The following is a 13,695-nucleotide window of genomic DNA, read 5'->3' on the forward strand; positions in this document are numbered from 1 at the left end:
GCTATCCTAACAAAATAATACCACTATATAACGTGTAAAGTGTACAAAATAACAGTAATTTTACTGCATAATGTTAGCTCCTAAGTCCAGTGGCGAGGCAGGCATATAACTGTGTATTAAGTCTGAAGAGATTAACGGTTTACGAGCAAATTTATGTTTATGGCTTCTTCGGCTCCGTTTTATAAACACGAGACTACTGAAACTGACTCAAACCACTGAAACTAAATAACAGTTGAATGTATGTAAGTGGCGGCATAAAACTAACTACTAAATACGTTTGTGCAACTATGTTGAGTAAATGTTTTCACGAAAAACACTTAACCGTAGTGGGTTATTTAAACAGGAAGTGTTAAAGTATATTGCATTTCATTGCGCGGTTTCCACCTATTTCTTCGTCGGTTTTTCTAAGAGAGCATTGTTCAATCTTTTATTTTGTAATGTAGACAATGCTAGATTTGTTTTTCTGTGGAACATTCCGATTTACTGATGATAAAGGCCACATATCAAGATATCGCTACCAAAAATGTTTTTTTAGCTGCGATTAAGACGTGTGACATTTCGTTCCTAATTACCCCTCTATTTATTTATTCAAGAAATTCTGCTTTAACTTTATTATCCAATAGCTCCGAGCGGTCGCCACTTCGTTCATCCCGAATGACATTTGAATAAAACTTTGCACTTTACTACACAAAACTTACAAATGGCGAAGGAATTTACAAATGGCAAATGCAAAGTTTAAAAACAGTCGTTTTATATTCCCGCCGGCGTCGCAGTCAGCTAACTTTGCTTCTCCAACTAGTTAACCTCCTTGCTACACATACACATTACACACCTGTAGTATAAGCCTCCTTACAATCTTAACTCTAATTGGTACGTTCCCGTGCTCCCAGCTTCAGGTTTCAAAGCATGTCCGGAATACCAATCTGAACCACTGTTTAATCCACGTCTACCTTTGAGCAGGGAGGAAACTTTACACACACGAGCGTACGTGCACCGGCTTCCACATAACCGCGATTGCTACATGATACTGGCGACACAATTTTCTTGATAGCTTCCTGTCCCAAGCATTTGGGTTTTTCATAAGTGCTATGAAGATTTAACGACCTGTCTCCGTTTTCCTTAAGCCGGCTGGGCACCATGTCACACGATCATAAAGACATAATGTTCAGAAGATAGCCCTTATAGCTCGAAGATAACCATTAAATCTGATTACATTTCTTTATTCGGCAGACGGTGAACGTAATATATCTTGTGTTGTATTATTCGGCGTCCCTTTCACGCGGACAAGACAGCTCTGTGTTTATGTTATCATTTCCCTCGCTATCGTGGGAACCGTCTGATCCAAAATTTATTCAACACTGTAATAATGCTAGATTCTCTGCGTAAAAGCCAATGTTCTCAGAATAACTATACAATAATCGACTTAAAAATATCGCTATATTATAATTTATGGTGGTGTAAATTTTCTCACCTGCTTTTATCAAAAATGAGTAAATAATAAATCATATAAAGGTTAGTTCTCAAGTAGAATATTAAACAAACGTACGGCAATTGATAACCTAATTATATTTCGAGTCACGATCTCATAATACGTTAAGAGGATAAACTAAGGGCAACGATCGTGCATCCTAATAGGGACTTCTCTAATTCAACTAAAAGCCGCAATTACGAGCATTAATTTTGATTTGACATTTATAATAATAGTATTGTAAAGGCTTGTTATACAGAAAATGAATCGAATATTAACTAATAGCATTTTTGTAACCAACGTTTAATTATGTGTCGGTATTGAAGGGGCTCAAACTTTACGGGGTTATTTTTTTTTATCTCGTTAGCTAGTTGAATATAGTCGATAGTGATAGAGAATTGTGCTTATGTGTATGATATGGTTAATTTAACTTGGCACTGCAAACAACTAAGTAAAAGTCACTCAATCATAGAGGTAAACATTAACACACCCACTGCTTCAAAGAAATAAAAGCAGAAATATAAAACCCAAACAATTTTCCATAATAATATGTAAGTAACCGGCCTATCGATTAATTGAATCCATTTGCATCGGCAACCGCTACTAATAAATAGATGAAGGCAATGCCGTTACACTGCAACTTAATTAAGGCTATTGACTTGAAGTATGGCCACGATCTATTCTTTTTACTGCACCATTTTGAATTTAACATTCATTGAAACTGGATAATTTATTGGCGGCCGCAACGTGGGTTTATTTTAACTGTAAATGTTGTTTTATCTGATTCAATTTAAACGAGATACCACTACACGTTTTGTAACAAATTCTCCCTCCCTGTCCGTATGTTTGTTCGTGTTGAACTCGGAAATGTTAGCGTTTTTTACCGATACACAGAATAATTTATAAAGTATTTTTAAGCATTCGTTTTCATTAAAGTTTTGTGTAAATTATGACGACGACTATTAAAGATTTCGAAAAAAAGGAATGTCTAACGGATCCTCTAGTAATGAAATAAACACAACCACATTAAAATTGAACATACTATTGTACTAATTACCTTAATTAGGTCCTCGTAAATGAAAGAATACATAAATTTCCCTTGTGTTTTCTTGTAATTACCGCCCATACAATCACAGCAAAAACACTAATTATAACGAACATATTACATTCCCATAATAACTATCGCTAACAACTATCGATATTTCCCTAATGCGATACAAATATTAGTAGCTCTTCTCTACATTTCTATTGAATAACGAGACTTTGTCATCTTAAACGTACTGCAAAAATAGTTCCTACGACGACGATAGTCGATAGTGGTAGGGAACCGTCCATTTCTAAAGAGATTTTTTTACGAAAATCTTAAAAGCGCCTCTAGCGGATGCCTTAAGAACTATTTTTACAATACATTTCAAATGTCATACTCTTGATACTCAATAGTACAGACTGTACCATACGTATACAATATTTCTAAGCAAAGGAAAATGTTGAAAAGGATCCCGAATAATAAGTTCTAAAACGTATGTTGCTTCGTCCGCGGTATAAGTAGCTCCGGCAAGGTGTGTAAAGGGGTATGAATATAGGAAGCGTTGATATTACCGGTAGCGACGGCTGTATAGTACGAGGGTTATTTACGAGCTCCTGCACCCTTTTTATATGTTGATACACCTAAAATTTGTTGTAAAAGGATGTGCACCATTATGAAAGGGAACCAAATTTGGTCGTGTGTTAGATAATGGCTGTATAATGTTTCGATTAGATATATATACGCTGTTGCTTTTCTCACCCTGATTATAGTGAGATAATATCAAGATAATAATGATGCTAAATACATAATTTCACGCCTGCTATGCCCGAAGGTGTAGGCAGTGTGGTATGAAATACAATAATACACCCACGTTTCGCCATTAACAAAGTAAGTCCCATTTAAGAGCGGGCGAGCCTATAGCTATATTACGAAACTCCGAGCAAATACTGAGAAATATTCTAAATCTAATATATATAAAAAAGATTAATAGTACTCTGCCCAACCCGGGAATCGAGCCCAAGACTTCATGAACGGCAATCGGTTACAGTACCGACCGCACCAGAGAGGCAGACCTTCAGTGATGCTTTGTTGACAATATATTATTATGTACATTGTGTTTAATGTCTATGTTTAGTTTCCTGTCAGTCAGTGGGCATTCAAATATTCTCCCGTAAAATATCAGCATTAAGTCATGTTTGAATATTTTGAAGTACTCGTAAATTCGTCTATGCGTTACGAGATACTAGGATACGTGCCAAGAAGGTACAACGAAGAACAAGGTATTAACCTGCCAAATAACTGTCCAATTAATAATAAATAACGATGTTATAACCAGAACTAATAATACGGAATATATTCAAAACACTCGAATTTACTAGAATCGTAACCAACTGTACCGTATCTCTATAGTACAGCAACTTAGTAGAAAACCTTGTACGCAAGATTCACGATTATCGGAGTTATACAAAATTGCAGAAATTAGGACATAAGCAACCCACAGGCTAATGCAGCTGACGGTAGTCTGTTTGTTACTGGTTGTTAGTGTATCTATATAAATATGCATTAAGAAGTATATAAGTGTGTTTATTATTTATTTGATTACCATAGTACAAGCTCTGCTTAATTTAGAATGAAATGAGTGTGTGAGTTGTACAATAGATAGTGTATTTATTACTTTATTTTGGAAATACATAGAATTATCAATTTAAAACTAGATAAATCATGCATGCCAAGCCTCTCTACTAAGTTGTCGGTCTCTAAGCACACATTAAACTAGAAACATGCCAGGTCAAAACAATTCGCAACATGGCAAGTTATCGTGTTAATAGTTATATGCCCGAGAGAGTTATCAGTTCAGCCACTCGGCCAGGTAGCGGTCAATTGAACAATAAGCGCTATGTTGACACGCAATTAACTCTACCTCGGCTTCACAAACCTTGCGTGCGAGCTCTACACGCTAAAAATCACCGCCAACATTTTACTTTTTACTGCCAAATACGAATAATAAAAATGTTTAGTGCGAAAATTCAGGACTTTTGGTCCTATAGAAATTTGGACTATAGAAATGTAACACATACAAAAAGAATGTTTCGTGTTATTCAAATATAAACTGCCGATTCAAAATAAAACGTTTCGCTTTAAATGGACGAAATATAGTAGTTTTCTATTCTACTTTTTATCTGTATAAAATACTTCCAATAGGTAACAGTAAAAGTTCATTGAAAGTATCGGGTAATAGCATCGAGGTGCGGTTTCTGAGGTCAGGAGTTAATAGTCCATTATTACCCGTGCACCGCGTTATTTCACACAAATTACCAATAACTTATTGTTGAACGTTACCCGAGCACGTTGCGTGAACATGCCCTCACTTTATAAAGCAGAAAAAATAATAAAAAGCCGCCGATGAACTACGTAAAGCTTTTCATAAAATGCACCGAAAAATAGGAGCGTATTTTTTGTGCACTTTTTTACTAACACGTTACGTGAACCTCGTGGGGGATATGTGTTTTAAAAGTTTCCTCTTACATTCTTTATTACGGGTCAAACTTTCAAAGTCACGTGAAACTAGTTGTAAAAAATGGTCGATACTTTGTGCTACGAAAGTATTTTAGTCTTTGAATTCTGTGTCCCTCATAGTGTCGCACTACCTTTGCTTGTTAGCGTGCCTATCTTTTTGTTTTATGTTAGCTTAAATGAACTGGATATTCTTTAGTACCTATACCTAAACAAGTTTTATCAAGTGTTTACTGCTAACCAGCATGGAAAATGGCCACATATCTACAGTAATTACTTGCAGAATCGGTTGAGCCGTAATGTAAAAATCCCCTTCTTCCAAGAATGATAAATTAACAATTTACTCACTTTGGATCCTTTCTACATTACCAACGAAAACACGTCAAAAATATGTAAGTACTCAACGTTCAACAATAGTCTAATTTGAATCCGGGCAAAATAATTACCCGCGTTTCGGGTTTAGCACTCGTAGTAATTGTTTACAGCTAAATAAAATTAAACAACCCTTGTGAGAGTTCCTCGAAATCATACACGTAACAATGTTTAGAGTTTCGAACATTTACAGGTATTTAACAAACGTGCCTTTTACAGCTTATAACCGCATTATAGTGGCTAATTGACAATGTACTGACACTCGGATTAATCTTTCAACGTGATTTCATAAACACGATAATACCTACTCAGAATTTCATTATGAAATGTTCATGTCGAGCTACCAATTGAAAATGTACTTTAAGTAATAATACACGTAGCATTAGAGTAACTAATTCTGGTCGTTGTATTACTTATACTGGTGAAATTCATTTTACAAGGTCTGGAAATATGAAAGAAGTTGCCGAATAAATATAAACATGAAGTAATTTTAATACATCAGGAGAACGAAATAAACCTTTATTAAATTTGGAATTCGTGCTATTCTGATACGTGTAATAAAATACAAGTCTAATTTGCTACCAAAACAAAAGTATACAAAAATAAAATACTTAAAAGCAAAAAATAACCATTAATACGATATTTTTAGAGGCTATATTTTAGGGTAGAACGTTTAACAGCGGAGCTGAAATAGAATCGGCACGGGCGGGACTTATGCGGGAAGGTGTCACCGATATAATAAATTAGGACATAGGTGCGCAATTCTCCCGAAGCCACATTCTGAGCTCCTTTATTAATCTCATTTAGGCACGATTGGCGCTCCAATCGGCCGTGAGCGATATTCGCCGGATTTCTGAATTTCGAACGAGATTTGTTCTCTAACCAGTTTTTTCTGCAAATGTTAATGTCTTCATTTAGATATGGATATCGTTTTCCAATATCGACGGACTAACCGACCGGTCATTGCGTCACCACCATTGGAAACACATTCAGTTCATACATACAGTTCCATTTAAAAATGGTTTGTTAATCGACTGAACCTTTGATTCGCTTTTATCGGAAAATGTTCCATAAAGAAAGTGCAGACAATGCGGCTGCAAGATAAAGGTCATTTCAAATAACTTTATGTTCACAATTTTACTTTTACTTTTCTTCTCTTGATGCGCTGTTTTATCTCACAAAGCTGTATATGTATGTGTATAATTTTGTTTTATCCAACTACTCTTTCGTTATCAAACCAATTTTTTAGTAAGTCAGTTTGTTTGGTTACAGAGAGGATTGTAATAATATTGTTAAGTTATTTTCCACGGAGGGTGTAAAGTTTTCGAGTAATCCAGATCAGGGAGGCAACCCTCATTAAGCGTTAGTCGCCGGTGGGGTCGGGCCGCGCGGCCGGCACCTCACGGCTGGCCGGGTGGCTCGACCACACCAATAATACGCGCGCTACACGCCCGTTCAACCAAAACACGTACACGTTTGATTGCACTTTACCTCGCCAGACCCGTCCCGTATTCCATTCCTCTCACTGATTTATGTGAAGATTTCAATCTAGATACATTTCACCTCTGAAATGAATTTTGTTAACCTTTACGCTCCAACTTTTTATTACCTCTCGCTCTCATAAAATAAGAATATCATTATTTTCATCCAAGTCCCTGGTCCGGTGTACGTTAACATTTTAATCTCGAAACAAAACAGTAAATTAAGCCACCGCTGTAACAGCAGGAGCTAAATTGCTACACTGAAAGCACTAAATACCAATATATTAAACAAATTGCTCATTTTATACAACAGTGGAGCACCTGCGTTTTGTGACTGCGCAAATACGACGGGCAGACTGCTTACTAATTAGTGAACCACTGCATCGTAAACTTTGCATCTCTAAGTTAAGGCCGGAGTCATAAATCTCTACATTTTCTTTGGTATCTGAGCAGCTGGAAAATAGAAAGAGAAAAGGAATTAACAAAGCAACTATCAAAACTTATTGAAGCTGCTAAACATTTTTGTCATAATTTTGTTTTTACTATGATATTTGCAATACGTGGTTAATTCAACCAGTATCCGTTTAATTTAAAGCAAACAGTTTTCAGAAGCGATACCAATTAACTTTTACTTCGAAACTGTGAAAAAACACACACGCAACGCTTTGTTTGTGGTGCCTTACTTACTGTTATCGATGGAATGATTACAATCACACGCAATATGTTATGCCTGACTGACGGACTAGTACTACACGTATTGGAAGTCATTACCATTAATGAATACTACACGAACCTATAGATTTCTACATTCTTCTCTATGTGACTAAACGTCAGTGCCAATAATTTAACACATAATAAGCCAGAGTCGGAATTTAATATCTTGAAGTGAATGCCGCCTGCCGTCTTTGTTGCCAAGACGTTAGCGTTGCTATAAATTACACAAATTTAATAAATTGATAACGTAAACTTATATAAGCTTTGCAATAAATGCGTTTGAATAAGTTTAATTACTTTAAATAACTACATGCAAGCGTATAGACTCCATTACCTCATTTATTTTAATGCAGCCAAAATTTAAAATATCTTTATTTAGATTCCAACTTGAATCAAGCATATGCGATTATTTAAAAACACATGAATTTTCATGATTAAACTTAATTTAATATTTTTTACAACGAATCATACCAATATACATATAAAGTGACTGTATCCTAAAAGCTCTGTACAATTGAAGCTTGACACCCTGAAATATAAGATAAATCATAATATTCAAGACATTACTCGAATGATATGAATTTTTGCTGATAATTAATTGTTGTATTTGCGCAGGTCGTGCGATCGAGCGCGTGTGCGCAGGTGCGGACGGCGCCGGCATGGTGTCGGCGGCGCGAGCGCTGCTCGCCGCCGTCACCAGAGTGTTGCTGCTGGCTGACATGGTCGTAGTGCGACAGCTCCTCCTTGCCAAGGATAAGGTACACACACGTTTTAACTATACATGCAAATCAATACATCAATAAATCAATACAGGCTTTATGAAACAGTTTTTATTCAAATCTCTGATTATATTTCCGAGAAAATATTCATTGTTACAATAGGACCTTTTATGTAATGAAAATTGTACTATCTGTTAATCCAAGGATGGACGATTAATGGTGAAAGTTATATGGAAATGCCATCTAACCCGACTTAGATGAGCGTTTTACCTCTGTCCCGAAACAAGGACATGACCCATTTATTGTATAAAGGAGAACGGCAATTTCAAGGAATACAATTATGTGGTATTCCACCGCCCCAATTGTCGTAATGCACGACCGTTTAGCCGAGTTAACGATGACTGAATTGTTTGGAATGGGCGCAAATTCCTCGTTATACGTATCCGTGTTGCAGAAAAATTGTGAGGCCATCGATTTTTTGCTTTCGCCGGGTGTGGTCTGAATGGTAAACAACCCGAACGACACATGGTGTCCTATATCGTGATCATGACCGTAAATATTTGTAGTAGTCGGTGGACTGTGGACAATGTTATTGCGTTTACATTTGTTGCAGGTAGCACGGTCGCTAGATCGTCTAGAATCAGTGTCGAACTTCGCGGAGTTTGTCCGCGCATTCACGGAGTTCGGCGGAGGCATGGTGGAGCTGGCGCGGCTGACGGCCGAGCGGCGTGCCGACCTGCGCGACGAGCGGCGACGGGCGCAGGTCGCAGCCGCCAGAAACGTTCTCGAACGTTCCACTCTCATGCTCCTAACCTCCTCTAAGGTTACTGCAGTTTTTATTCATTTTCTTTTTAATGGTCAGCATTCCAATTAAATTGCTCATTAGCAAACTCATTAGCAACTCCCGGTCAAGAATATTTTATTCGTGCAGTATTTCTACGAAAACTCAATTTGACATTTTTATTTCACACTGTTACATTCTCAGTCCTTTTCAAACATCAATTTAAAGAACAATAGGCGCTGAAACAAAAGCAATCGTCGATATAAGACTTTTTTTTGCGACCATAACTCTTCTGGAACAGTGGCACAGAAGCACTTAATTGCGAAATCTTATTATGGTCGTGTTTTGTGACATTGAATTGAAAAAAAAGCCTTAATAAAACACCCTGATGTACAGTAGGGATGTTATTAACACCAATGGACGGTAATAAATTTTCAATCCGAGTGTCCGGTGAGTCCCGTGGCTCGCGTAAATTAGCCCTGTCGCTTGGCCGCCGTTCCTCCTATCAATTATGTAGGTTTCCAACACAATTCGGGTCCACGATGCTTTGTTTGTGACATCGAGGTTTATGGATGCTCATTTCTCATACAATTTTATAATCAAAGCTTTTCATTAACTTTCAACAAATTAGAATGCTTTGAATCACTGAAATTTTCGCTGACTGTCCGCACCTATACTTACCTTCTTAATCATAAGTTCTTAATTTTTATCACCGCTCCGAATTTATCTAGATCTATCCCATTTATAATTCGTCGAAGATATTGTGCATCGACTATTTATAAACAGATGCAATTTTAGAACCATCATCATTAAAAATACCGTGTCTTTTAAAGTGGACATAATAGAATTTTTAGTTCAGAAGAATCATTTTCAAGATTCTTGATGACGGAGAATTGAAGGATTTTTGTAGAAAGCGTCAACCTTAGCTAGGTGGGTCGTTGCCAAACTGAACAAAAAGTAAACGCGTCCGCCATAATCCAGTTAATGGTCTCATTTATTGTACTTGGGTTCATCCTCGAGATCTCTGTCATGTTAACAGTTTTTGCAACTGCAGCACTTGTACAACTAAGTGCACTAAACTGCTAACAACAGAAATATTCCTAACTTAATTGGTGAAACTATTCAAGTGAATATATTGTCTGGTTCAGTAGAGATTAAACAAAAGGTACGATTTAAATAGATGTGCGGTCGTCGAGTCTGTCATGAGAGGGGTGAGTGAACAATCGCAGTGAGCTGTGTGATGGCAAAGCTAGCAATTTGTCAGCGCTTCCGGGCGAGCGTGCCGCAACCGCCGCCGATGCCCACCTCAACCATTCATATGACATATTTTACAAGACTTTTCATTTTTCCACCGTCCTGCATTAGATTTCCGACATTGATAAAATTCCCTTTTGAAGTTTGGACCACTTTGTACATTGTGTACCTTTCGTGTGGCGACAATATTTATAGTCGTTTAACTTCGAAGCACGTACCAGCATTTCATTCTAATAATTAGAAAATAATATAATAGTTCTCAACTAACAAGTTTGCAGTTCCCCCGGCGGAGTTTCTGACACGTTCTAAGACAGATAGTTCGAGCAAGGTAGAATAAAGTTTATGACACAGAATGACCGTGTTAATAGGAAAATTGTTGTTTCATTAAATCCTAATTTATCAGGTTGGGGATTATCGTCAATCGGGAGGAAAGCCTAGAGGGGGCCGCTTTGCGAGGCTCTTTATTTTCCGTAATCATATCAACTCAGCGATATGATTATAGGCAGACTTTAGAGAATTTTATGATAACTTGTCACACTTTTAAAATTTTACGATGAGTTTAAACATTTTTAACGTTCTTTTTAGTATGTGGTGGTCTGGTTTCAGCACTTACAACTACTTGCTACAAAATTACTTCAATAAGAACTTCTTGCAGAAACGCTTAACATTCAAATTGCTTTAAGTTAAACAATTAAGGTGCAAGTACATTTACATAACAAACTTTAATTAAAGTTACATAGCTACATTTAACCCTCGTACGTAATGAAAGATGATGAGTGGCCATTGTTTATAGGACACCTCATAATAACTAAGTATATAAGTGACCGCTATTAACGCGCCTACGACTCGACCCTCACTTGATACCACTCTAATTTTCGACTAATGTTACGAGTTTTGATGGTATCTACTTATTTATGTTTAATATGATAGTTACAGGGTTTTTATTTACAAAGGCATATCCTTAAATAATAATAAACACTTTTTTTTACTTAACCTAAATCGAATCCTTTTATGTCTTTTAAAAAATATTTATGAAGTGAATGAGTATTTACATTTAAAAATGTATTTACTTAACATACATTTTAGAAATAAATCATTTATAATGGCATTTCAAAACAAAATTCCGATACAACTTTGCAAATAGAGAACAGTTTAAGTCGGTTAGTAGAAAATGCTAGCATGATAGATCAATACTAAACTAAATAATAGAACTTGCAGCTTGATGTCAACCGCATAGATATAGGCCACCACAATTGCGGCTGACAACACGCCATGTGCATTAAATAACTGTGCGAACATTCCGTTCTGAAAGCGATTCACCTCAAAAACTACGATAATCTCATACATCATGCGATTTCACAAAATGTATTCCAGGCATTTACCGAAGCTTATTTGAATAGTTCGAAATACGACTAAATTTGGCATAAACAGTTCCATCAAAAAGAAGTGGCTATCTATCTTACTTTTGAAGACAGCAATAAATTGTTTATTATATTGTATTATAAGTAGGTGAAATAAACCCGCGGTTCCGGACCAAGAATAGCACTACCCTTTCACTTTCCAAGGGTATTTAGAGGGTTGGTCGTGGGCCCCGGGGAATGGACAGTATTGAGTAATGTTCATCTAACTTTGGCAATTTACTTTGACATCCCACAAGCGTGGGAATTCTACCATTTCCTTTCTTTGATGACGCCCGTTAACACCAGCGGTGGCGGGCTGCAATAACTAAATGAAACTTTGAATATTTCTTTAAATTATCCCAGTCCCTTTATTGCTTTGGTAGATTTTATTCTGCTTTGCTGAACTTTCTAAACTAAAAAGGTTTGAATAAAAATATGGATTTGATCTAAAAAGTCACATTGTAGACTTTTCAAAAATACGTTGTGTTGGAAACAAACATAATTATTTTCACACTTAAATTCCATGTTTGACCATGATATAAAAGACCTACGAAATAACACAAAGACAAACATAATTTAAACATGAACTAGCCCTTTTGTAAAACACGATAATATTTTTAACTAATGTATTATTCTGTACCAGACGTGTCTAAGGCATCCGGGCAGCGCATCGGCGAGAGAGAACCGCGACACGGTGTTCTGTCAGATGCGGCGCGCCATGGACCTCATCCACTACGTCGTGAGGGACGGGCTGCCTGGACACGAGGAGCACTCCCATGAGGTTTGGACACGTTTCTTTATAACAAAAACTATAATAATATATAACCAAGTACAGAGTTTATGTGAAGGTGAAATCACCTGTAGCGCAATCACGAACGATAATTTCAAAGTTTCGAGCCTGTCTCGTCCAAGCGTCAAATTTTAGAAGCAATACTTTACTTGATTTTGAAATTACATTTGGCATTTGTTTTACGATTATGTACATTTCCTAGTGATTCGTAATCGCCCAAATTCCTCCTTATGAAAAGGAAAGGAGAATAACCTGAATGTGCATGTAACACCTATAACTACAATAAGAAAGGTTTTAATAACCTTAGCGTCTTAACTCTTGATCAAACTCTAATATAACATGCAATTTAAAAACCACCTAAGAAACTCAATATTTCTTCTTTATAATAACTATAAAGTCTTCGGCAAAATTTTGTCTGACTTATCTAAAATAATCTAAACAAACCTAGGTTACATAAACAAGCCAACACTATTGAACTGAACAATAGATGCAGTTAATAACGTTCACAATACGTGCTTCAGAGCAGCATATTGATGACGTCACTTGAGCTGTATTGCTCAGCACACGATCCAGATTCACTATTGTACGCTAAGTTCGGAGTAATTATCGCGACGTATGAATTGATCGAGTTTGTTTTGAAATTAGTATAAACTGGAACAAACTAAGGCATAACTTACAAGCCCATACCTATATATACTCGCAGATAAAACATAATTTATCTAAAAGCTCAAATCCTCTTCGTAAATAATATATCTAGTACCAATCTTAAATAAAATCTCGAGCTAGTTTCTTCTTTCAATTCCACCGATATGAACCTGCCGCTTTACAATATACACGGATCAATTCCGACGTGATCGACGCAAAAGGAAATAATATTCCCGATCCATATCCCAGAGGAAGTCCCTTTCCAGTCGGGACAAGCATCCTCTTCCGAGATACAAGCCGCTATTATAGAAAGTTTCAGCGTAAAACGTTGCCGTTAAGAACAATACACGAAGTTTTCCCAAGAAATACTGTCGATATTATTTCTTTTTTGTTCAAACAATTATTATAAATTTTAAATACTTATGAAAGATTTTAATTACGGTCAAACTACGCTCTTCACGAAGCTAGTCTCGATGTAAAAATAGAAGTAATTTTCTGAATAAATTAACAAAGGCTTACCGACCGGCTTC

At 36.5% G+C, this 13,695-nt stretch overlaps 1 protein-coding gene across 7 annotated transcripts in view; it reads left to right on the forward strand.

Annotated features, from left to right (window-relative positions):
* The window catches only part of alpha-Catr (alpha-catenin related), a 72,484-nt gene that overhangs the window by 46,623 nt on the left and 12,166 nt on the right, over positions 1-13,695 (forward strand). For all 7 annotated transcript variants that reach the window (XM_076115604.1, XM_076115594.1, XM_076115576.1 and 4 more), the window contains exons 3-5: positions 8,192-8,334; positions 8,909-9,118; positions 12,374-12,511. In XM_076115604.1, coding sequence (XP_075971719.1) covers positions 8,192-8,334; positions 8,909-9,118; positions 12,374-12,511 — 491 coding nt within the window. The remainder of the gene's footprint in view (positions 1-8,191; positions 8,335-8,908; positions 9,119-12,373; positions 12,512-13,695) is intronic.

This window comes from Anticarsia gemmatalis, chromosome 1 (assembly GCF_050436995.1).
Source record: "Anticarsia gemmatalis isolate Benzon Research Colony breed Stoneville strain chromosome 1, ilAntGemm2 primary, whole genome shotgun sequence".
In the NCBI taxonomy this organism is placed as follows: Eukaryota; Metazoa; Arthropoda; class Insecta; order Lepidoptera; family Erebidae; genus Anticarsia; species Anticarsia gemmatalis.